Source organism: Manacus candei, unplaced genomic scaffold (assembly GCF_025592945.1).
Source record: "Manacus candei isolate 608988 ecotype Guabito, Panama unplaced genomic scaffold, ASM2559294v1 h1tg000026l, whole genome shotgun sequence".
NCBI lineage: Eukaryota > Metazoa > Chordata > Aves > Passeriformes > Pipridae > Manacus > Manacus candei.
Genome location: NW_026138074.1, coordinates 6,598,161 through 6,625,177, shown reverse-complemented (window position 1 = coordinate 6,625,177; position 27,017 = coordinate 6,598,161). Strand labels below are relative to the sequence as shown.

General features: G+C 37.6%; 1 protein-coding gene across 1 annotated transcript in view; it reads left to right on the top strand.

Annotated features, from left to right (window-relative positions):
- Nucleotides 1-26,743, top strand: part of CMC1 (C-X9-C motif containing 1) — a 44,860-nt gene extending 18,117 nt beyond the window's left edge. The window contains exons 3-4 of the mRNA XM_051789064.1: nt 24,496-24,586; nt 25,797-26,743. Coding sequence (XP_051645024.1) covers nt 24,496-24,586; nt 25,797-25,911 — 206 coding nt within the window. The 3' untranslated portion in view covers nt 25,912-26,743. The remainder of the gene's footprint in view (nt 1-24,495; nt 24,587-25,796) is intronic.
- The last annotated feature ends 274 nt before the right edge of the window (nt 26,744-27,017 follow it).

Here is a 27,017-nt window from a genome sequence, read left to right as displayed (position 1 = left end):
AAGGCTTTAAAAAATGGTTTGGAAAGTATGGCTGGAAAAGGACATTTCCAAGCAACCACCCTCCTCCCATTCTCCAGATTTCCCATTAGCCCTCTCCTCCTCGGGGCTCATGTTGATACTTAGTGAAGATGATGGGATGCAACACTACTGCAGGCTTCTCTACAGTTGAGCATGACCAGTGTCAACCAGAGTTTTGATAATGTGCAGTTACTCAACAGTCCTGTCTCTGACATTATCTCTGTCCCCCTAGGGACCACCTGCTCTAGACCATGACCCTTACACCTGACATATCAAGGTCCATAAAACCAAAGAAATTTCTGATTGAACTACATGCGATACTGCACATTTAAATGCCCAAGCATACCTTTAGATACTCCTTCTTCTTAAAAAAAAATCTTTTTATATATACTTTCTTATCAGAAATGCAGATAATGAAATGTATGGAATACTTAGCAATTTTTAGTTGATATTGCTCACTTTCTTTTGTATTGCAGGCCAAGTTCTGTTAATTGATTCAAACCCTTACTGAATGCTAGGGGAGAATTAACCTGTTGGTACCTACAGTTGTGGTTCTGAGGTTGATGCTGGAAGATGCTAAGACTGATAGAAGTGGGAAATTACATGACAGCTCACATTTAAAAATTTTGATGAGTCTTATTGTCTTGAAGGAAATTAAAGCTAAGATCACCATTTATAACCGAACTTTGCTCATCTGCTTTGCCTTATTGTGAAAATACAGTCCTTACCACTGTTTTTTTTTTTAAATTCACGTCACTCCCAGGAGTGTCTGGGAACACAGTGATGATGAAAGAAAAAAGATCAAGTGACTGATAAAAATCAATGTGTTAACATGACAGCTCCTGGTACCTTTTTTTTAATTGAACTGCTGTGACCAGAAATTGTCTACATGTGCTTATGTACATATAATTCAGAGTTTGATGGAAAGCCTGAGAGGTGACACGAGAGCATTTTTATGACCAAAATAACCTTCTCTTATGAGGATGAAAAAATGCTGCATTATTACCTGCATTTCAACTTCATTTTCTTGAGGGGAAGGTTAGTATAATTTGAGAGCATAGTTTCAATTCAGCAACAAAACTGCAGGTGGAGAATGGAAAAAAGCTGTTGTCCTCTGTTGCTATATTTATTATCTGAATATGGACGTACATTATAGTCATATTGTGTGTGACCCCATGACCGTGTATGAAGCTATTGATATTACATTATGTTGTACATGTTATGCAGTTGTCTGTTAGTGAAATTATTTTGGATGCTTTGATAGTGTACTGCTATATTTAGTAGTGGTAATAAATTGCCTTGTCCTTTTTTTTCTGGCTAGTCTATCTGGTAAGAGTAAGATGCTGATTTTTTATATGATCTTGTTTGCACAGAATAGCATTTATTTTGAAAAAAATATTCAGCACTATATGTTTCCAATGAACATTTACTCTCATCACATTTAACTATGTGAATTGATACAATCTCTAGAGGGATTATGGTATATTGAGCTTTGCCCCAGCAAACTGGATAGAGAGAACAGCTATATGTAAATTACAATTTGAAGAAATGAGATTCTAGATCTCGTGGTCTTTTTTTTTTTTCTTTTAAATGATAACAGCATTAAGTAGCCTAGGTTAATTTTGGGGATATTGCAGAAAAGAAATATGAGGGCATATTGTGTTGCTTGGTGATAGAAATTTAAGTGTTCTAACTAGTTTTCAGGACTTTGAAGAATATGTTCAGGGATAGAACTTGCCCTGTTTGATTATTTCTGTCCTTCCCCCCTCCATGTCATTTCAACCCAGCTGATGACAAGAAATGGGTCAGACTTCTAGCTTAACCACTGCAACTTAGTTGTGTAGGGTTTTTTTATTTTTTATTTATTAGGGAATGGAACAGCTTTTACAGGGACAAAGAGAAATGAAATCACTTTCAATGAAAGAAAGAGGCCTCATTATAGCCACCAACAGCAGTTATTGACAGCTACACTTCCTATTAACAAGGAGCATTTAAGAGTTTGGCTGTTGGATCTTTGGACTTGATCTAATTTGCTAGCATTAATTAGTTTCTTTTGAGCACAGACACTTGGTGCTCACAGCTATAGATTTGGAGGACTAATTAGGACAGAAAATTGAACAGAATGGGGTAAGGCATTAACCTTCAACCATTACCAGCTGGGGCTCTGATAAAGACCACAGAGTCCAAATGCTCCTATTCATGCAAAGAGTACTCTAATGAATATCAATTTCAGCCAGGTTGCCATATCCTACAAGCCCTGTCTTAATTTTGATTCTCTTACCTGGTAGAGATTTTTATGTATAGATATTAAAGTGGTATTGATAATTCAGAACTCACAGATGAGAACCTCCAGAGGTTACCTGTGTTTTTTCCAGTCTTTCAATTTCGTTTTCTCAAGTTACAGATTTTATTGGTTTTAAGCTGAGATCCTGAATTTCGAATTGATTTCCCTGTCCATCATAAATATATTAACATAGCCCAGATTAATTGCACATTCTTAACAAATGGTAGTTTAAATAGACGACGACTGCGTGTTTTTGGCTTATTGCAGTACATGGTAGTAATATCCATGACAAGAGCACTCACCAAGCGAACTGCTGAAAGTTGAACAATAGGATTGTTTCCTTTGCAGCTCTTATGATGAGATACAGTTACATTGTGGTTGGTGATCAAGTTTTAGGAGGAAAACTATTCTTTCAGGCTGTGGATTGATAGTGTTTTAACATCTACAGAATGGAGGTACTTAACCTGTATATAAAGAAAGGAAAAAATCAATTGCCTTTGTCCTCTTGTATCATTTCTTGGATTATTGGAAGAGTTTAACTTGAATTAAGAGTCAGGATCATCAGTTGTTTCAACCCTTTAGTCATCTTGCTACTCCCTGACAAACTCCCCATTAAATCTGGATCCTTGTTGCTGTCTTCATTTGACTTCTGTACCTGGAAATTCCTTACCCAGTGATGACAAAAGTGTAAAAGACTTTTCTCTGTCATAATTTCTTGAAACTTTTTTTTCAGGAAGGACGCTAAGATTGTTGTGTATGCCTTTTACATGCTCTAATTATTTCCACCTCTCCACTGGTAAACTCTATACTGTTAGGTTGAATAGCTGGTTCTGCCTCTTAGGGTCCTGGTGAGGTCAGATTGACCCAAATGATAAAAACAGAGAAACTCAACCTTGCCTGTACCTCCTGATCTTGGGGTATTTCCTGGTATTTAGATCATTTTTCAGAGAACACTGGGAGATAAGTGTCCATAGGGCAGCAACCAGTGGATAGGGGAGAATGGTCAAGCTCCTCTCCCAACGAGAGTAGCATGGTTGCTGTCACAGCCACTTACTAATATCTTTCCCCAGATGTTATATACAGTATTTACTGATCTCATAGATTTCTTTCCCGGTTGACACATTTTGATTCTTCATGTGTCAGTCATTCTTACTGCCAGCAAGGGAGAGCATGCTTGGGATTCTGTAAGGGGTTTTTTGCATTCATTCAGTTGATGGTGGTGATAACCTACGGGTACTGTGTTGGAGTATTACAGTGAGGTGTTACTGTGGCGTAGGTGGACATGGCAATTCTTTGTTAATCGTGTGACTTACAGTAACTGTTACTTTTAACTGCATGTCCTTAATGATGTATTATGTAGTTGCTTTGCAGTTTTGGATTATAAACCCCTCTTAGATACTACATTCAACAGTTACACAGTTAGCACTTTGAGTAAATAAATCTTAATACTTTTAAGAGGTCATGCTATATTCCCATTGCATGTGTATAAATATTTATGTCATTTATGAATTATGAATATCACCCTGGGGTTACTTTCACACAGAAAATAGGTTATTTTTCAACAGTTGAAGTCAGTGTGTGTTGTGTAGGTACCATTAAGTTCAGCAGTGGAAAACAGAACTTAGTTTGGTCAAAAAGTAGCTAGTGTATTCAGAATACAATAAATAGTGAGCTTTCAGGCAGCCTGCAAGCAGTGTATTGACCTTCAGCATACGGTAACATGGGAAAACTTCTGTCTCTTTAGAGAACACATGAAGTTGACAAGTGTATTTGCCAAAAAAAATTGCTTATGCAAATCACAAAAATTGAAATTAAGTATTAATTTCAGTTGAGCTAAATGGGAATCAGAATAGAAGTTGTGGTTTCACCTAATGTGCTTTGATTTTATGAGGCAGTGCATTATGAGAGTTGTAGTTTTGATCTCCCATTTTTTCCTGTAGATTGGAGACTTATACCTGTTGTACATATGTATGTGTGGAATACTACGAGTTAGTGGAGCTAGTCAAAAATAAAGGCAGGAATCACAGGTCTTATTACTCAATAGGGGAACACAAGTTAAATTGAAGTACAGTTTGGCAAATACGCTTTCAACAAAATGTTGTGTTCTAAGTGTTCTTCATGCTTTTTTGTGTTCTGGAAACAATCAGAGTGTGTTTGATGAAATCTCAAAAATTTTTATCCTGTTTAGGGATGAAAATATTTTAAACTTCTTTTTCCATGTGGAACAGTAGTTCTAAAGATTGCTTAGCTTAAATTGAGTGAGCTGTCCCTCTGGCACTTATTCTTTGATGTGGAAGTTAAATGGGTCCTGTGGTGACAACATTGACAATGCACAAGTTCTTTTTAAAAGTAGAAACAATGTTGTCTGTTGCTGAGTAAAACCATGTTATTGTACATTATTTTTCAGGTCCTTTTAATAACAACAACAAAAAAATCCCCCTCTCTCCCACCTCCAAATTTAGTTTTGTTGCTATTGTAATTGCTTTCCAGTAATTGTCTCTGTGGTGCTATATAGAAAAAGGGTAGAGAGATTTGTGTTCTGAAGAGTGTTCTACTTACAGGTCTGATGCCTAAGAAGGGAGTATAGAGTACAGTAATGAAATGTTATAAAATCTGTGCTGTACTGTCATCCCTCTGAATTTTATTTTGAACAGTCCTGCAGAAAAGAGCACCTGGAAAGTGCTGCCTAAGATCAGGATAGATCCCTCTACAGGTAGTGTAAATCATATGACAGAAGGTGAGAGGTATTTTGGATGAGGAATCAAGAGCTGCAGAGCTGGTCAGTGGCTGGGAAAGGAGATGGTCAAGGAATGCTAGAGCTTTTCCTAGAGTTTTGGAGGTATGAATGAGGCTTTAAATTATGATCAGGGAACAAGAAAAACAGTTTAGCTGTTGTATTCTGGATTTGAGAGGGATACTAGAAAGGATTTGAAAGGAGTCATGTAAGGGATGGAAGGTAATCATTCTGATAGAATAATGAGTAGGAAAGGAGTTTACATTAGGAATTTTGAATAAGATAGTGTAGAAGACCAGTGCATGAAAATTTCCCTTGGATAGAGTGAACAGTCTTCTCTTGGTATCTATGAGCTGTATTGGGAAGAAGTTGAAACAGTTATAGGGAATCTGGGACTTTATGGTATTAAGGGATCTGCCTTCTTATCTTTTTCCTAAAACGAGTTTAAAGAAAGGTTTCTTTAACTCCGTAAGGCTTTTTTTTGGACTTCTAATAGTTAAGTTCAGAATTTCCTTGTATGACTTTTATCACCCATAAAGTCCTGCACTTTATAGGCTTCTTTCTTTCTGTCTGTGATCCTGAATCTCTCAAGGAGGTATCTAATCATTCTTCTTTTTTCCTCTCTCCAATATAAACTAAATATACCCTTCAAGCCTTCAGATCAGTAACATATTTCAAGGATATTTAAATAGTCCATTTTGAAGCATGAAATCATACAGTCTGCTCATGTATGTAAATTTATCATTACACTTGCATGCCAGGCTTGATACAGGTCTTGCTTTATTTCTTGGTGACAGAAATATCCCATACTCTTTGCTGCAATGGAATGCTCATGAAGTTGGTGTAAAAAAGCACTGTGAAGTTGTGGCTTGAGATGTAATCCCACCTGTGGCTGTAGACTGTCAGACCTTCTAAAAGTCATTTTAGGGAGACACAGCTTATGTTGGCAAAAAGAACTTCCGCATGCTGTGGTTTAATATGTGGGAAATGTACAGAAACTATAATGTGGGAAGACATAGGAGAGAATTGAAAGCAGGACTTCTTGATTCAATCTAGACTGGTCTAACTGTGCTTCAAAAGCATGAACTTCATTTCTGTAAAATGATTATCAAACCTGAGTACCCTAGAAAATGACTGCTGCATTGGAGGGCATATGTTTCAAGCATAAAAGGAATGCAGGGCTGGAAGGGACTTTTAGAAGACATTTTGGTCCATCATCTTCTCTTGGGGTCATATGTAGCATGCCTATGATTGTCCTGTAACCTGATTGATGTTTCAGCTTCTCTAGACAATCTGTTTCAATGCTTAGTTTTATTTTGCCTTTCAAAGAATGCTTTTTGTTTTCTAAATTCTGAGGTTTTTAATGCCTAAACTAACTTTTCTTTGTGTATCAAGCAATTCATGTTCTCAGACATTGGGTAGATTCCTGGTAGTGGTCTGAATAAAAGCAACACTTTAAAAGGAAGAAATAAGATGATCTGATTTATCTTAAACAGGCAAAAGGAAAAAAGAAAAATAGAAACCTTGTTCAGTAGCCATCCTGGAAAACTGTTTCTACCACAGAGTCTCCCTGAAATGGCTTAGGGAAGGTGTTGAACCCTGAGATTCCAGAATTGTTTTCAGAATCATGGAGAATTTAAAACACAAAAACTTAAAAACTTTAATGTTATGATGTAGAGAAGTGACATTAAAATTCACAGGGAGAACTAGTGCTTTCAGGTTGAAGAAAATGGTTTCTAGTAAACAAGAGTGACCGCAGTCTGCAGCTTCAAACTTTGTTGCCCATTACTCTTTCTCCTGCCTTTGGGGTGGTAGTTTTCTACAGTGAATCTGACAGCCCAGTCAAAATGATTCATAAGGCCAATGGTGAAAAATACTCTTTATTTTTCTCTGGTGTAAATAATCTCTGTCATTCCTTATGTGTCCTGATTTCCTCTTCTTGTTTCTTTGCATGTGTTTTCTGAGTGGTTTTTTTAGTGTTTCTTCTTAATGCATTAAACTTTCCAATGTACAGTGTGCTTTCTGTTCATTGTTTAAAAAGCATAACAAAAGTATAGTGTAAATATTGCTAGAAAAAATTGAGCTTCACAATATGGAAAACCAGTGTGTCAGAGGTTTTACTTGGGAATAATTTGTCCATGATACCCATCTTGGGTGTGGCTTTAGAATAGAAACATGGAGAAGATTGATGCCTGTCTTGTGTGTCATCCCATTCCCTACCCCAACAATGCAACTTGCACAAAGTTTGGGTGCACAGGAAATATCCCTTTTGTTTCTTTCCAAATTGCAGAACATCTCATTGAGGGAGATATTTGAAAGGAAAATCAACATGGTAGAAGAAACATGGCATGGCATTGTGAGTGAGACCCAGTGCAGCAGGACAAGCACACTGACTGTCAGGGATTCACTTGGACATATATGTTCTTTCTGCCTGCTGGGAAGTTAAGGAGAAAATTCTGCCAGGCCATAATGTTTAGATTCTTACATTTTTTTAACTCACTCTTCTGCATTATTACCTTAATGTAGGCTTCAACATATATCCAGTTAATGAACGAACCTTACCATTGCTTTCTATAGAATATGGAAAAGAAGAATATAAAAGAATGTGTACTGTCGGGGTTTTACAACCAAAGATTTAATTACTAATTAATTAGTAATTAACTCGCTAATCTTTAACTGGGCACTAAAAAGAGCTCACAGTTTCTGTGGTGTCTTCAATGACTTCTATCAAAAGTCCTGTGTTTAAAATATTTTATATTATCTGTGTGTAACAATGCTTCATGACTGTTGAGTAATAGTACTAATGGTTCTTCAACTTTCTCTTGATAATACAGGTGTCTCCATACTTTTGAAAGCTGTTCCCAATTTAAGGAAGTTAAAAAGCATGTATGTGTATGTGTGATGGATTTTTATTATTTTATAAAATTCAAAACAGCTTGAGAAAGTTTTGAGTCCTTTGTGGGTAGTGAGAATGGTGTGGAAAAGAATGCTCTTGCAAGACTATTGTGTAAATTCATTTTGATATGCTCCATCTGTTGAGCAACTATGAAACTTCAGCAGTTTTAAAACAAAATATTTTTTGAGGAATCTGTCTCTTCACTCTGCCATCAAATTCATGTAAATACTAGTTACTGACTGTTCATAAACCTTTGAGAAACATTCATTATTGGGCAGAGAATACTTAAATTACAACCCCAACAAATAATTTTTGCACTTCTGTAGAAGGAAGATATTTAACAGAGATGGCAACTTTTGCTTTGGCTGCCTTCTCCTAACAGACTATTCACATGAATAGTTCTGGTCTCATCTTTTTCTTTTCTGCTCTTGTAGTTTAAATATCAATTCAGGAAAATATGGCATGTGATTAATTTTTTTTCTAAGTTAAATATGCTAGTTCCATTCTCTTCTAGATAACTACTTACACATTCATTTATGTACCTGAATTTAGTATGTCATTACTACTATTCTTGGAAGTAAGATTCCAAGTTGGACTTTTAAATCCGAAAGTATATTACTACTGCTGTGGAAAACTGCTGGATTTGGATCACTGCAGTTTGTGTTGTGCCATGTGCATCCATGTAAAGAGATATGGTAGTAATAAGTGTTTTGTATGTCCAAACCCTAACTGATTATACAATGACTTTTTACTTGGACAGGTTTTGTACTAACAGTTTTCAAGTGCTCGGGTCTCTAAGCCTTGGCTGAACTTGCAGCAAAAAGTCAGAATGATCACCAAAACCTTGTTATATTTCAAACAATCAGAGGAGGTGAATCTGAATAAGAAACAGAGTCTACTCCTCCTCTTCTCCCTTCTACAATCTTTCAAAGCTCCAGGGGGATAGAAGTTACTTCATCCTGTTCTGCAATGTTCAGAGAGGAGACCTCTGTGAGTGGAACACTAACCTTGGAGACTTATGTCAGCTTCTTGAACTACTCCTTTGATTTTATTGTTAAGTCATGTAGGATGGGAGACATTTCATGCTAGTTCTAGACATTTGGATGTTATGTCGAGTCTCTTACATGGGACATAACTGCATTATAGAAGCATCAACCTCTCTCTCTCCCCATACCCTCTTCCCTGTCAAGGCAACAAGAAGAAAAGCAAGGTACTTCCAGAATTAACTTTAGGCAAGACATGTAAATATTAAGTGGCTAAAATTAGGTAAAGTGAATTCCACCGGAAGTCATTTTTAGTCTCTGTTTACACATATAAATGAGAATAAGACAGTAGATGAAGAACTGTCTGGTCAGTGCATATGGGGCATTGCATTGGTATTCGTAAAGCAAGGATGGCTGAGCTATGAATTTTTGTTGGGGTGTTGGATCTCCTGTAAAAGCCACGTAGAAACCCTTGGACTTTTTGGGTGTTTGCCAAGGATTCCTTTGAGGTTTTTTTTTCTCTGTCTGTCTTTGGTTGCTTCCACATCTTGGGAGTCCCTTTGGTTTGTTAAGTGCCTTCTCTGATGTTAAACATCCATATGTCTGAAGTTCTGTGCAGGTGTGGACTGGCAGGATAGTAACTGTAGAGTGGATTAGCTCCCACTAATATTTGATGGAACTAGGAAAAGGCAGTTGATGCCTGCTTGTTCGTTACAAACAAGGCTCATCTGGACACTGGAGTTACCTATTATAGAATTTGGGGAGAACACTTGGAACTGAATGAAGGCTTTTTACTTTTATGGCTCCAAGTATTTAGATTTTTTTTTTCTTTCACCACTAGCAGCAGGCCTGGACTCTGAAGACCAAAACCTAAATGAAACTATTTTTCTTAACTAATTTGACATCTTATTTCCCGTTTCATCGCTTTTTTTTTTGGGCACTAAATATATAAGGCTGAAATTGTACCGTGCAGGGGAAAACAGGCCAGTAATCCCAACAGCATAAACTTCAGTTTATAAATCTGAGACTTGCAACCAGACTGTTGTACAAGAAAACAGATGCCATGCAATAAATTAATACTAAGCTGAATAATAAACAAGATGTATTGTTAAAGGTCTTTAATGCAAAGAAAGTGATTTCAGACTTTCATATGCTTGTTTTCTGTCTTTGTTTAAATGAGGCCTTTGCATGTGTTTTCTTTATTGTTCTCTTTTGCACACATTTAAGCTTTGGTGGGTTGAGAACTCAGTCTCTGGTTGGGCAGTGGTGATTAACTTACACTAAATAGGCAGCAATAATGTGATTTGAGAATGAAAAGGATTCATTTCTTTTAAACGAGGGGAAAAAACCCAAGGTTGAAGGAAATAGTTTACATAATCTGTAAACTAGTTAAGGAGCTGAATATTTATGCAGGTTGAAATTGAAGCTTAGTTGCCCTCTAGGGGTTTTACATTAATACAGCATATGCTAGCTTTTGGGTGTTGTTTTTTTTTTTCTTTCAGAATAAAGGTGAGACAAGTCTTTGGAAAAAACTTACATACTGACAAATCTGTGGTGGTGGAGGCATGTGTACATCTGCATTCAGTGAGTAAAGCTCATTTAGTTCAAAACCCAAAAAACGGAGGAGAAATTTTTAGCCAGATTATGTTCTTTTAATTTCAGTGTACCAGTGGAGAATGCACTCACAATCATCCAGTCACAGAACTGAGAGGTCTCAACCAGGAAAGACCCTTACATAGAACTCAAGACATATCCCAAAGATCTTTCAGTCCTATGTAAACACAGATGATAAAAGGTTACTGGGGGATGTAAAGGTGCTGCTGAAAAGGCCACAGTTATTGCAGCATTAGGACCCTCAGTCAGTTGTGTCCCAGCCACTGAGTGCTGCTTGAAATTCTGTGTGTCCTCAGCTGCCACTGGCTCGTGTGCAGGATCTTCTGTCACATCTTGCCTTACAGCAGCTTGAGCCCTAGTTATGGCTCCTGTGGCTGAAGGTGTTAGAAACAAACTTTGTCTCCTTCTTTATGAAGCAGTTGACGAAAACTGAGTAGTTCTTGTTTGTTTGTGTGGTATTTCATAGGAAGTATCCTCATGCCATGGGAAGAAGTGTGACTAATGGCTTCTAAACTAAAGCTACATATAGATTTCCCCTTGTCTTAACTTTTAATGTCTCCTGTGCCAATGGTTTTGTAGCAGATGGACTGTTAATACTTATTGAACAATTGCTAAATAAATTCATAAAAATGCAGTTGTTTTTCTAAATATAGAGACCACATTTATGTGATTATTTTTGCTGTTTCTTTCATAACGGTGCGAGACTGTATTACTGTAAAATGTTCTTGCATCAGAAACAAGATACTTGGAGCAGGCAGAAAGGATGCACTTAAACAACCACCTCCTGCCAAACTTGAGTACGTGTGTGCATACAGCTTGAGTTGCACAGTGTGGTCAATTGTCAGAAGTTAGAGCACTGTCCCTGAGGCTTCATTATACCAAACTGCACCTGGATTTGTGCCAGTGAAGTTGATGGTCTTATATAGATTTTTATGCCATTTACCCATTAAGCTTTACATGAAGAACAGTTTCTGGGTTTTTGAGGGGCTTTCATACCTACTTGCTGATGCATTTTGTTTTACTTTGTAGATTTGTCAAAGGCTTGTTTTTAAGTCCCCTGTCTACAAATATTTCATTTTATTGTCTTCAGAATTATAACGTTTGCTCTGAAGAAATGGCCTCATCTCTTAATTTCTGTATGAAATCAGGTCTGTTATTACAACCCCTTATACAGATTAATGCTTTATACAATGCTTTGGCCTGGTACTGTTTGGTTCCAACAGCCAGGACCATCCCAGAAGCACCTGCTTGGATGTATCTGCTCTATGCTTGGGCATAACATCATGACTTCAGCCTGATGCTTCTTTGTCAAAACCTGTGACTTTGTCAGCAGATCTCTGTGGCATCACTTCTACCTTCTCTTGCTCTCTGATGCTTGATGTCCATGCCCAATCTTCCTGGGCAGTAAATGTTTCCTGGAAGCTGTGCTTTGGATGTAAAGACATGGTAGGTTAGAAAGGAGGGTGTGTTAGTTGTTTTTAGGATTTTTTTTCCTCCCTTCCATGATCAGTAGAAGCCGGTGAGCTGATTGCTATCCTTATGCAGGTTTTGGTCCACAACAGAACTGGTCTGTAAATAAGGTAATAAGCTGCCAGTCCTGCATTGTTCTGGAAAATGTCTCTGAAAAGTTGGAAGAAAACGTGTATTACAAACTCTACGAGGATGTGTGGTGTGGGGGAGTTTGTGATCCAGGGGAGCATCCTAATTGCCCCGTTACCACAGGGCAGTAGGCAGTGCTTGCTGCTCATGGAAAGTTTTCCAGGACCCAAACAAAATACCAAGCTGTGCGTTGTCATTTCAAAAAGCTTTTGTGTAACAGTTTCAAAGATACAGGAAGAGTGTGGTACCTGGATTATTTGTGAGCTGATATTCAGTCCTTTTTAGGTACCTGGTTATTGCGGTCATTTATTTAAAACACTTTATAGAAGAGGGAAGATAAATGTTACACAGTTGCTACCAAATTTCCAGACCTTGCTAAGCTTTAGTAGTGTGCTTTCTTGTCACATGGTTAAAAGTCATCTCTTCAAAATAATAAAATAAATAAGGAAGTCTGAAATTCTAAATGCCTCTGTAGTCAATGATGCAATTTCTTTTGAAAAAGTAATTTTACCTACTTTATCACACTGTGGCAACAATTGCAAAGGGTCAAGTTACTCTTTCTATTCAGTTCAGTAAATGGAAACAGCACGGTTTTTATGTTGTTTTTTTTTTCTGAAAAACTGCAGTTCTGATTCTGTCATCCTTACAAGCACTGAGTAATACCTCATTCAGCAGGAATTCTTCCCACACCTCCAGACCAGCATTAGGCTAGCTGTGTTTGAAAAAAGAGACTAAACATATACTGTGAAGTAAGATTAGTACATGATAGCTGATTTGGAGATGTTGGAATTATGGTTGGGGATGCATTGTGACCTGTAAGGGAAAGTTACTTCCTCTTTTAATAACTGTATTAATGTTTAATATTTGACCCTTTTTGGAGTGCCCAAAAGGCCTGAAGTTTTGATCCTGTTCTGTAACCCGTCCTCACCCTCCAGCTGGAACTCTGGAATCAGATTCACTTGTGCTTAGAGGATATTTTGATTCATTCTGAGAAGGGAGAACTACTGCTACTACTACCAACCTTCCGTATTGAAACTTTGAGTTAAAAACATAGTTTTGGAAGTCCAGTAAATTGAACTGGGGGGAGGAGGGGGCAAAAAGGGAGAGTCCCCAAAACAGCATGCTGTAACTGAAAGTTGTTGTCACGGTGGAACAGCTGGGCGAGTGCCTCTTCGGGAGTTACATAAATGCCCTGCTCTATCCCCACCGTGTGGTAGAAGGACATTACTATTACTCCTGCCACTCGGTGAAGCTCTGTCTTTTAGAAATAGATACATTTTTTTTTTTAACTTGGAGTTCAGCTAAAGAGTCAGTCGCTGTGGGACAGAGGGAGGGGGATGTTGTTTCTTTTAATCATCTGTTATCCTAACTTCTCAGCTGTCCCTGAGTGGCTCAGCAGCTCCAGACGGAGATGGGAGGATAAGCAGAGGCAAGGCTGCTCTGTGCAGTTCGAGTGGGATGCACTTGTTTATATAAAAGCAGGCAGTGACAGACAGTAGCCATGGGGGAACTTGCATTTGTTCCAGTTCTGCCTCTTCCAGCGCCTGGTATGGTAACACTTGATGTCAGGGATACTTACTGCAGGGTGGCAGGAAAATTAGATCAAGTCAGTCTTAAAGGAAGCAGTTGTTTGAAACCAGTGCAGTTTAACTAGGTGGCTGTACTCGTTGGGTGTGCTTTACTTGAAACCTTATATAGAAGGTGATGCTTGTGCTTGACAAAAATGTTCCCAAAGCAGGTTTCTTTAATAGACAAATCATGATTTACCAAAATAAGTTGTTTCACAGCAGTGTGCTCACTTTGCTTAAAAGGAGATTTTTTTGTAATTTCAATAGGAAGAAAAGGAGGTCTGCTTTTCTTGATGAATTTGCTCACGTAGCCCAGCAGATCATCATCTTTGAGCATTTAAATCTGCCTTGAATGACAAAGTACAGTCACTGTAAAGCCTTATACATAATGGTTATGCCCTTGCTATTTCTCCTCTGTCTTCTGAGGGCATAACCCTCTTTTATCTACTTCTGTGCTCTGGCTGTCTTGCTTAGTCAGAAGCAGGAGGACTTAGCTCTTAAAGAACTGGGTTGCTGGAATTTAATAAATATGACAGTGTACTGGATTTCTGTGTGTTTGGGGCAAAATACACATACATGTGTAGATATGAGTGTATAGACATGCGTATAGAAATGCTGACAACTCTGTACATCCAGGATGAGAGATCAGATCAGGTCAACCTTGTGTCTACAGCACTAAAACTAGCAAGCAGATATTTCTCTGTACCTTCTGTGCCAAAGGTCCATTTGCTGTTGAAGTCCAAGTTTGTTGAAATTCTACTGACTAAACACATACTACTAATAAATTATGTCTACCACAGCATTTCATTAGCATTTAGCGATAGTCAGGAAAGTACTGGCTGACAATTCAAGGTGTATGTTTTTTAAAAGTAATCTTTTCTGGCTGTATGATTACTTAGAAAAACACTTTTCCTAGTAAGATTTCATATGCACATTCAGCATTCATATCAAACTGAAATGTAACTTTATTCTCTCCAGCCCTTGTCCCCCAGAAGACATTTTGGTCAGATCTCATGTGTGCAGGATGTAGAATGAGGAGAGCTGACCAGTCCTTGTCTAAGGAAAGGACTAAAAGTACCGTGAGATTGCATGCATATATTTTTTTCAGAACTCTTTTTTTTAAAAACTCTTAATTACTTTAATCTGGCATATTTTTGTTAACAGTTTTAAGTATTAGTCTGGGTTTTGTTTAGTTGAACTGATTGGGTTGGTTTGGATTACTATATTTGGCTGTGTTCCTCTGCCTGTTATTTGTGTTTTGTTTTTTTTTTCTTAAAACAATTTTTCTCTTTCTTATACTCTGCTTTTCAGTTTCATTCTCTATTTCTTGGTGCTTATTATGAATTCAGAAAGAAAAGGTCCAATAATCTGCTGTGGATAAGTGTGGGTTAATTGGGACAAACAGAAGTACTGTCCTGCTGTCTGTTGAGGTTTCTGGATATACCTCTTACAAACATCTACAATTCTTAGTCTGAATGGGAGCAAATTTTAAACTACACAGAGCATTTGTAGTGAGCCCGGTGAGAGAGTTTCCCCCAGCACAAGCCTCTGCACTGTATTGGAATGGGACTGTGTCTTTATAGTTTGTGGCTTTCCTGGATTTACTTGTCATTCCTTGATGCAAGTTTCTTAAGATCCTCTTTTTTCCCCAGAAATTCTGTCTTTAATGATTGTTGGGTTTGAAAATAACAGAAACCCTACTAACATTTCTGTAATGAAAAGAAGATCAGCAGCTGAGCATGTTTTGAATTAACTGATGTTGGAGAATCCCTATGTGCCTTACATGTGTTTTCAGAACTGGTATGATATTGTGGTTTCCAAAAAACCCCCACAAACAACACAAATGAAAAAAAACCAAACCCAATAATTTTTTTAAATGATTTTTGAAACAGAAAGTTTAAATAAACCATTGATTTCCTGTATTCATTTAGGAAGCTCGTTCTAAGCAGTTGACCAAACCTAGAACCTTGTAATATCAGTGCATTTAAGAAATGAAGATTTGGAAGACTCTGGTTCCTAAGTGAAGGTAGATGGCATTTACAGGGCAAGTAACTGGATTGTTCTGAAAAAAACCCAGACAACCAATGCCCAAACATTTCTGATCTGCACAGAGTGCCTTTCCTCCCTACTGCTTTGGTCCCTTCTGCATCCAGCCGAGACATACTTTGAGGCCAATTAATTTTTGCAGCAGGATTTTGAAAACTTGCTAATGAAAAAGACACGCATGGTATGAAACAAATAAATACAGTTGCAATAGTTGGGACTTCAGCAGGACTTGAGCAAGCCAGGGCAGATAGATGTTAAAGGAATTCAGGGTAGTATGTATCTTTCCTGCATTGGGATGATTTTTTCCCCTCTATCTTCTTTTGGGTTCTTGTCAGTTTAGACCCACCATGTAGTGATTGTAAGGGTTTTGAAGGGCATGTGAGAACTTTATGCTTCAAAGTATGAGGCGTGAGGAAAAAACTTCTCTTGAGAAAATGTTTTTTCCATATGTAAACTTTTGAACACATTTTTCTAAAACAGGAGTTACTGACTTCTGAGAAAGATGGTGTACAGGACAAGTGGGCCCTCTGTCTGATTCAGTATTTTGTTTCCTAATCTCTAAATGTTCCCTAAAGCAAAGTCTTCAGATTTGTTTCTGGGATATTGGTAGCATGCATTCTTTATCCCAAGACATTGTGTTTAGAGAAACAGTTTATAGCTTTTTGGGAAATATTCTTTCTCTGCAGTTCACAGTTGTGCTGTTTGCCTTCCTGATGATTCTCTTCTGCTATATGTTCACTTCTCCATCATGAGATGAGGGATGTTTCAACATTTCATAGTGGAGTGCCAGAGATGCTGTGGTCTACTGGAGAGTCCTCTGTTTGCACTATGTACTTTAAGATAAAGCTGCTGTTCTGTGCTGAGAGTGCCCTGGAAAAGATTGGGCAGGAGTATGAATATCCCATTAATGAATTCCAGGAATTGTCTTTCTCCCCCAGTCCTGAATTGTGTGCTACTGTAGATCATCTGCCCTAGGACAGATGCTCCCAGCAGTACATTGGAGCTACAAAAGCTGAAATTTAGCAGATTTCGGGGAGCTGGCGATGAGCAGGAAAATAGAAAGTATATGTTTATTTTTATGTTATAGCAAATGAAAATTGTGTAGACAAAGTATTTGATCTGATAACAGAGGTTCACTTGAAAAAAACAAGGTTATTTTATGTCAATTTTCTCTTTGCCCTATATAAGATGCATTTAATTATTTCATGCTATCTCCTCCTATTCAAATTAATCTGTCATATATATTGTTGCTCAAATTAGAATAAGTCTTTAATCAGCTGTGTTATGCATGCCATAGTAGACTAGAATGGGAAAGCTACTCCTGGCATATTGACGATGCGTGTATTTTATTTGTATTTGTAATTTAAAAGTAAAATCAGAAATATTGATTTCTACTTGACTGGAGAGATGATTTAGTTTGAATATCAGACTGATCTTAATCAGGTGAGAATTAATTGAGTTGGTGGTATTAGATATTCAGTGATGTTAACTGAACCATGATCAATCTACAGAGAAGCTTTCTTTTGTACTGTGTTAGAAATATCAAATAGCTCGTACTCTACAATATAAAACAATCTCTTTGTGTTCATCCTTCTACTTCCTCTGGCTCATTAAATGCACCAGTAATCTGTTCTGTGCATACTGAGTAATCTTCAAAGTACCAAGCTAATAAATCACAATTTAATACAAAATTAAAAGCATAACAACTTCACCATAAAATGTTGCTGACAATGTTTTGGATCATTTTAATGTTTTTGTACACATTTTACAAACATAGATTTTAAAATCTTGTCCTTGTTTTTATTTTAAAGGGAACTGTTCCCTCCTCCTTCCACCATCACCCCCTAAATCTCCATTGTTACTTGGGCATCTTTTCTCCACCCAGTGGTAGACCCCAAGGAATGACCCACACACTGGACAAAACTATTTCCTTTTTTTGTGTAGAGGGAAAAACCTACCCCAGGAATAGAACACAAATGTGGTTTGAATCATGATGCAAGCTTTTTTTTTTTTTTTTATTTTAAGAGTGTGATAGCAGTATCATAAGTGTTGAGAAAATATAAATGGTGAGATAACACCTCTGTAGGACTTTCTCTTAAGTAGTAAAATTGTAAAGTCTTTAAATAAACGAGAGCCAGACCCGAGAGGATCAATTTATCTTGATAATGGGGAATATTTCATTTATTTTGTGTACAAGAACATCTGCAAAATAGATGCACAATTAGAATTGATAAAACTGCAGTTCTAATGTTATATGAATTGTACAACACTTTGCAATGTATGAGGCAATACAAAAGTGCCAAATATTGTTATAGTCTGAATCTACAAAAAAGGAACTTTCCGAAATAGCCTTCACGCTACAAACAGTTCATACATTGAAAATAACAAGGATGATCCCTTGGTGTTGTTATATCTGGTTGTCTAGAGATGAGTCCCAAACACTTTTTGTTCTTCTCTTGCTTTGAGCATGAAAAGACTTTAATGTTTGCAGAAAGAAATAATTAGGTATCTAATTAGTTTAATTTAGTTTAAAAATATTTAAACTAAAAAAAAAAGTCCTTTAAAAATCTACTATGAATGTAATCTGATGCTGGTTGTTCCCCTTTATTGAATTACAAAAAAACCCCCCAACTGTCAATTTGTTTTTAGTGCTTGGGGAAGGACGTTACATTTTTTTTCATAAAGTGTTTCCTTTACATACAAGTAACTGAAATTTTAGCAGTCCAACACACTGATTCCACCATTCCATTTTGAATGCAACACAGTGAAGAAATCAGCCTAATTCTGCTTGGGGGTGGAAGGGTGTTGTGGACTACAGAAAGAACACTTGCATCTTAAATATGGTGCCTTGTTTTTGTTGTCCACTGTTTATAAGTCTGCAGACACTGAGATTAAGAGTGTTAAATTTAACCTTGTCTTGTTTAATGGTGTGGAAGAAAATCATCACCTTTATTCAGCAGAGCTGTGGCTCTGTCTTATGCCAGATGTTGGTTTGTCCCTTTGAGTCAAAATCCTACAAGTTTTTTATTTTTGTCATACAGGAGCAAATATTTCTTGAACCTGTGAATATGTTTTAGAATGAAAATGGTCAGTACTCTGGCTTTTTATTTCCTTTTTTTTAATTAAGAAGTGTATGTACTAGGACATCTGTTGGTGGACCCCCACTAACTTTGTTATAACTTTCTGGTAATGCTTCTGATCTTTCAAAATTAACACTTTAGTGTGTATTGCATATGCTTCTCTGGCTGCTTGTGTAGACAGGGAAATTATTTGTCCAGTCTTTATTCTGTGATAAGTGAACTGTTACCCAGCTTCATGTCAGTTTCCATCTGCTTTCCTTATTACCTTGTAATAAAGTCATAAAACAGAGCTGGGGAAAAAGCAATTAAAAATACAGAAGAAAAACGTTCTTCTTAGATGCTACTTTTTTCAGCGAAAATTAGTGTGGACTGTAAAGATCTTTGTAAACAAAATGTTCTTTGTTGTGTCAACCTTCTAGCTGATTATCAAAGAAACCTTAATAAAAGAGTGCTCTGTAACTTCAAAAAGTTTTTAATCAACCATCAAATATACCAAATCAGACACTCAAAAGTAATTCTTGATATCTGCAAAATAATTTGTATAATTTTGTATTGGAATGGAATTACACAGAGACTTGGAATAGGATTTTTATTTAGAAATGCATATCTGGACAGCTTTATGGGTAATTTTAGGAGGCTTTTTAAAGCTCTTTTTTTCTGTTCTGTGACTTTGCATGCGTCAGGATCTAATTTCTGCTTGTTCTCTGTGTTGTGCTTTCTCAGGCAGGTAAGTTGGGATAGGGAGACCCAGTGAAATCTTGCTTTTGCATCCTGGCAAATTTGTAGGTGCCAGGGACCAAACTCAGCAGCTTCCCCAAATTGATCAGGGTCTGAGATGCTCCCTGCTGAAGAGTCAGTCCTTGGTAGGGCTGATTCCTCACTGACCTCAGCCCAAAAGCCCTCATGTCTGTCCCTGGAAATCATGTGAGCTACTGTTGTCTTCCCATTGTAGGCGGATCACTTGCACATGCCAGTATGCCGTAGTCAGCAGGTGAGAACTGGCCAAACTGAATTGCTCTGTATTCAAACATGGTTGTTCAGCTTTTGTTCAGTTGAGAGCAGACCTTTGTCATGGCAAAGTTACCATTTGGCCTTACATATGTGGTTGAATTAGAGAAGGTACTAAATTGCAGGCTTGATTTAGCCATTAAAATCTCTCTATGCGGCTGTAATGGCCAAAACATAATGAGACTTAAAATTCTCAGAACTGTGCCCAAAGCTTATTTTGGATTTGCTTTACAAGAGAAGCACAAAGCTTTCTGAGAGAGAGAGAGGAAGGTGGTGAAATCCAGCCTCAAATCAGTGATGAACTGTTCAGCGCGCTGTCTCTGAGCTGTAGCCTTGGGAAGACATCTTCGCTCCATGTGGATCCCCCTAGACCCAGCTTACAGCATGGAGAGGAGCCTGTGGGATAACCTGTGTCAGATATGCTGTCATGAACCATAACTGCTGCAGGTGAAAGGGGGGGTCTGTGGCCAGTTTCCGTGGTAACTGGTAGGCACCTGCAGCTCGTTGACGCAGTAGTGGATCTGTCCTTGTCTGTGCGCAGAGCATTCAGTGATGGACATATGTAGCTGTCCTGGAAAAGCCTTGGCAAAGGGTTGATTTTATCAAGGGCAAGCTTTTTTCCCCTTTCTAACAAGGCAGTTTCACTTCTGTTGCATTGAGCCCTGTCCTTCAGTTTATTTAGTTTGTATTTATAAATATTGGGGTTAACTTTTATTGCTTGTTTGAAACATGTCTTTCTTTTGTGTTACAATCTGCAATGAATTTGCAGACTGGCTCAAATTTATCTCTAGTTTTGCTGCTGCTTGAAAGAAAACAAATCAGCCCATGATTTGTAAATCAGCCTATGAACTTGTAAAATCACAGGGAGTCATTTGCTAAAGTTGTAAATATTGGATCATACACAGGATTTCTGCTCTGAAAGAGCAACTCTTCTTTGTATGACGTGCAGTATATCAGGAAGGAGGTTTGTTTGAGCCTGAGGGTGGATTCTCTACTGTTCTGATTACCACTCAGAGCTAATTAAGTGTTAAACTACAAAAGGTTTGTAACCAGATCCTGTATATCCACTCATTTTGTGGTGTTTTGCTATGCACCCTGAAACTTTGGTCCATAATGCAGCTATTGCTTGAGTGAGGAAAGAGTGGTGATTGTCAAGATTACAGAGATGGAGATTAATTTTTGGTTTGAGATTTGGATCCCTTGTGCACTATTTGCGAGATTATTCTCCAAATCGGTAGTTTTAACACTCTTTGTGCTGTTCAACATTGAGATATTTTATTTCATGGAAGGGTTCATGGAATCATAAAATATGCTGAGTTTGAAGGGACCCACAAGGATCATCGAGTCCAACTCCTGGCCCTGTGCAGGACACCTCAAGAATCACACCATGTTCCTGAAAGCATTGTCCAAACGCTTCTTGAACTCAGACAGGCTTGGTGCTGTGACCACTTCCCTGAGGAACCTGTTCTAGTGCTCAGTTACCCTCTGGGTGAAAAATCTTTTCCTGATATCCAACCTAAACCTTCTCTTGACTCAGTTTCATGCCATTTTCTCGAGTCCTGTCACTGGTGATGAAAGTGAAGAGATCAGTATTTGCCCCTCTGTGAGCAAAATAAAGCATAGTTAAAAATAAAACAATGTTCTCCAGACTCCTGTAAGGTTTCTGGTAAGTGTTTATAACTAAACCTGTCTTGCACCACACTCCTTACATGGCTTTTAAAGAGAAGAGATGGCTAATCAAATTTTGTGTGCTCATATAAGGATGCCCAATATGCTTTAACCTCCTTTCTTTCTCTCTGTTGTTAAGCATCAGTAATGTTAAAGCTAAATAGCTGGAAGCAGTTTTATCACTTTGCAGCAGTGCCTGGCCCTGTACTGCAGGTGGGGCTTTCTGAAGACAGGGAGTGCTTGCAATTGCAGTTCAGGTTTTTTAGTTCACTGGGACATCACGCCTTTAACCAATCAAGGCTGGTGAGCTAACAAGTGAGAGGGACCTCCCGTTGTCTTCTGTGGTTTTGTACTTCACAGATTCCAGAAGAAATGATTACTACTACAAAAAACCCTCAACCCAAAACCTCAGCACAGCACTTAAAGAAGTGCCCATGGAGAGTAGAAATCAAACTGGTCACTAGACAGACCATAAGCTTTCAAAGGCGTTGAAAGTTTATTCCCAGAAAAAAGACCAAAGGACATTTTTAGAAATGTACTAATAGGTATGATTTTTCTGAGATGCTGATATAGGGACAGTCAATGTAAACAGTCCAGGAAAGAACAGAAGAAATGTCAGGTTCACCTTTGAAAACCAAAGAAACATTTCAATAATCTAATAACACTTTTCTTGTGTTGTTTTGAGCTTACACTGCTTTGTAAATTTCAGCTGTCCAGAAGTTTCCTCAAAATTGTGCATGTGTATTTGGATGACTTTAGGTCTAAAACACATGGTGAACGAGATCTTAGAAATTCGGTGTAGTTTTTTGAGCACAGGTTACAGGGTCTTCCCAAGTGGTAATTAACCAGTCAGTTTAAACCCATTTTCTGCATACTTTCATTTGTTTTTCTGGTAGTGTGTGGTGAAGTTGCCAGGTAACACCAGGTGCTGTGTTGGAGCATGTTTTAAGTGTTCATCAATAAATAATACATTAAAAGTAGATAAGAAGTCAATTCTTTGCAAAGTTTTGCGAATGTATATATACATACGTTTGGCAGTATAAGGACACTTAAGTCTGTCATCATCACTTTCAGCAAACACTGCCTTTACTTGTAAATTATTTTGGTAAAAGCCTAATTCATATAGCCATGGGCAAGCAGATTAGTCTCACCTAGGGATTGCTTGCAGCTGTTGGATCACTTTTTCCTTAAAGTCTTGCCAGTAGTGTCCAGGATACTAGAAGGTGAATTTTGCTCCACAGAGGTCCACGATTGCTTGATGCCCATTTCAGTGGGCATCTGCTCTGAGCAAAGGAGAGGATTGCTGCTTTTATAGGCACAAATCTATTTTCTTGTTTATTGAAGTCTTGATGTAATGGAAGTTACATCAGCATACAGGATCAATAGTTACTTAGGAGGCAGATTTGAAACTTCAGCTAAATGTCTTGAACACATACAAGGCTGGGTACAGGACTATGTGGCAATGTGTTTGACAGTTGTGCCCATATTTTCACATGGTCAGTAACTTGGAGGTGCTTGAGGTGCCTTTTTGATGCCTAGTGTGATTTCAGAAGGTATAATAAGTATCAAAGAAAGAATATATAAGTGAGCGTAAAGAATGGAAGGGATACAAAAATTGCTGTTTCTGTAAATACTACACAGCTGATCACTGCATACAAGAAATGGAAGATTCTAGTGTAAGTACATGAAATACTTACAAGTCTTACTGTCCAAGTTTTTGAACAAAACAGAGTAAGTAATGCATGAACATATGATACTCGTACATATACACTGAGCATAGATAATGTGATTTATACTATGTATGATGTAGCAGCATTAATTTTTGATTGTACTGGATTAGTTGTAAATTTTGCTAAATATGTGCAAGAAGATAATGATTTCTGTATGCCCTAAATTTGCTGGAAGAGCTTAGAAGAAGAAAAATGGATGTAATTCTGGAAGGGGATGCAGTAGAGGGGAGCTTTGTTCTTGACCTGGGTACTGGTTGATCTTGGACACTTGGCTTTCTCTTTGTCTCTCTCTTTCTTTTCCATCTGCTAAATGCAGCTGTTAACCTTTTAGCCGACCTCTTAGAGCAAAACAATTTGAAGTCTTCTGATAGAAATAACAGCTAATTCTTATCTAGAGTTACTATTCAGTGAAACATCTGTACAAGGTGTTGGTAACAATGAGGCATAATTTTAGTTAGTCCCAGATAAAACCTATGTCCTTAACCATAACTTTGCTGTCAGAAATGTAGATCATCAGTATTTCTGTGGACAGTGCTCTTTACTAGACATTTGGACTTTGAAGAAATTCCATATTGAAGAACAGCTACAGGCTACACAATGCAGAGAAGATACAGAGAAGACAGCAGTCCTTTATGGAGCACTGTAGTGCCGTGGAGTACAACCTGGCACTTCCAGCTTTCTCCTTGCCTTCCCAAGAGAGATTTTTGGAAATGCCAGGAAAGAACTGTGACCTCACAGTTTATCTCCAGTCCGAACCTTCACACGAGATTATTGCCAGTGGCATTTCATTGAGGCAGTAATTGCTGTCAGCATTGCTGCCCTCTTAATTTAGATTAAATTAATTTAATGTAGATACAAACATGCTTCAGTAATTCCAAAAGCTTTCGCTGTAGAGGAAACACTAACAACCCTGGTTTACCTAATTTTTCATGATTCCTTTTGTTTTGCTGTGGTAGCCCTGAGTAGACTGTATGAAAAGCAGGCACAAGAATCATGGATTTGCTGCAAGAATAATTTCAAAAATCTGTTGGTATTAGCAATAGCAGTATGTGTGTGAATGTGTTACGTGATGAGGGGAGAATCCCAATTAAAATCTTGCTAAACAAGTGACAAAGATCTTGCAAACTGTATGAGACTCTGGGCCAACTATGGTTATATTAATAATAATAAATCAGATCTGGTCTGATACCTCCTACACATGGATTTTTTTTACCAATTGTCATTTTTATAACTTTAATTTAGTTTGTGTTGTTTTTTTGCTTCCCAGCTTTTACTAAATGCTGTCAAGAAACTGGTTTTCTTATGGTGGTGAAGTGTCGGCAAGAGAACACAGCATTGAAAGACTGCCTGGTTGGCTAGTAAGTCCCTCATGAGTTTTTGTGCATGGCCTATACTAATCTAGAAATGAGTAGAAATATTAACTATTCTCAAAAGGGTTATGCAAGGTTAGAACTGTGCTGGTCAGGCCCTAACTGACAAGATTTTATTTACCATATAAATATATGGCTATAAAGGCTCTGTCCTTGATTTACATGGTGACAGATTTCAGCCCAGATGACCTGTAGCCCTATGTTTGCTCTGTTGCATCACCCATGTGAGGATGGGGGTGAGCAGTGAAGCACCTTCATCCTCTATTAGTGAGACAGGATAAGTTTGTTTTCATTTTGCTTCTTGAACTGTTCTTTAAGATTTAGTCTGTCTTGAAAGTGTCCTGCTGTTGTGAACAGCAATAGCAGCAGCAGTGGGAAATTGTTAGATATAAGAGAGGTCAACTTGAAGCCATGGTGGATTGAAATGTTTCTTTTGGAAGTCCTAAGTTATTCCCAGTGCCATCAGGCTGAAGTGTTAGATTCTTGAATCTGCCAGGGTGACAGTTGGGGATTTTTTGAGTTTCACTGGGAGAAAAAGGATGTTCATTTGTTTTTTGGTGGAATGTGTGTCCTGTTCTTTAAACCAGAAATCAAGACTAATTGCCTTTGAACTAGTGACAGTTATTCTCAAGTATTTGGGAACTGATGAAAAAACCATGTCCAATCAGGTGAGAATTCAGGCCTAACTGCAGTCAGAACTTGCTGGAGTTACTCAGTTTTATTTGTCAGTACCTTTGCCTTTTTTAAAAAATAAAATGAAACAAAATGCTACTGGAAAAAGGACTTACATTTCTACTGTTTGAGACATAGACTTTAACCTCTTCCAAACAGTTGTTCGGGTGCATAAAAGAATATAAGTGGACTCCAATAGATTCCCGTACTGAGGAAGATAACTGCAAATAATAAATTATTCAACTGAACCAAAACACCAAATGTCTTTCCCTTTTTCTACCTTTCCTCTTGGTGGGTTGACTGTAGAAGCTTGAAAAGGACTATGCCTCAAGAGAAAACAGTATCATGAGAGAATGCAGATCAACTTACTAGTTAGAGTTTACAAAGATAACTGTAACACATAACTACTTAAAAAAAAAAGTATTTTATTATTGAAGGCAGACAAGTTTTCTTTGGGTGTTAATGTGCAGTATCTGTTCCATATTCCAAGACGAAAACCATTATTATGTATTTTTCTGTCTTGCAGCTATTCTGATCCATCATTCTATGAAGAATGCAAAGCAGAATATTTGAAGCAAAGAGAAGAATACAGAGCAACTGGAATTAAGAAAAAAAGACAGAAGGTTACTTCAAATGTATAATTAAAACTTAAAATGAACTTCTCACATTTTATATACAACTTTGAGTTTCAATTGATTTAAACAGACTTAAATGATCTGTACCCCTGTGTGGAGTTTAACTGAAATACACAAGATGAGATGAATGGAGAATAAAATAATCTCTAAAATTAGATTTTTAAATTTTTTGTAGTTAAAGATCTCAAGCATGCTGTCACAGTTTGCGAGAGAAGGTGCGAAGGTCTGTTCCTCTGTCTGGACTTGTGATTTTGTTACCAGTTTGCAAGCTGGAGTTTACATATCCAGAGTGTCCATTTGGAATTTAAAGCTTGTGTCTAGTTATGTGAGCTAGGCTACATAAGAACTTAAATTTTTCACCCTTAAATTGTATTAACTGATCACAAATTGTGTATACATTGAAGCTGGTCTATTAGTCATCACCTGATGCTGACTGTGTATGGAGATGCACTTACTAGAAGAGAAGGGTTGCAAATGCAGAAGAGAAGAGCTGCTCAGACCAGTGTGAACTATCTTTTTCATGAGAATGTTGAGTCATACGAGAGCCTGGTAGTACTTGTGCCTACACTGTGACTCATTTTTAAATGACGTTGCCAGAAGGGATGGATGCCTTGTGTTTGTGCGTGGCCCAGACTGACCGTTTTGACTCTAGAGGAGAAAGTAATCTGATCCAGACTTTCTTTGAGAACACAGAATAAGCTGCCACACTTCAAGAGTGAGCAAGTGACCCCACTTGCAAAATTATTGCAGGTATAGGTGAGTAAACAACTAAACTAGGCATGTAAAATGCAGGTCACTTCTTGCAGGAACTAAGTGAAAGGAAGTCCCTGATTAAAAAGGGGCTTACAAAAGATCTTTCGTGTATTGGTACTTGAAGCTGCTTAATGGTAAAACTCTCAAATGCATAAATGACTTCACTAGAGATAGTAATTCAAAGTTTTACAGGCTATCTTGGAGTATCCTTTGAAACATTCTGAAATAAAATCAAATTCTTTACAAGTAGGGAAAGGCTACACTTAAAGTTGGTAACTTTAATGCCCTGGTTTGAAAAAAAAATAAAAAAACTTCAGAGTACATAATAGGATTTGATACTTGTCCATTAGAAGATGCAA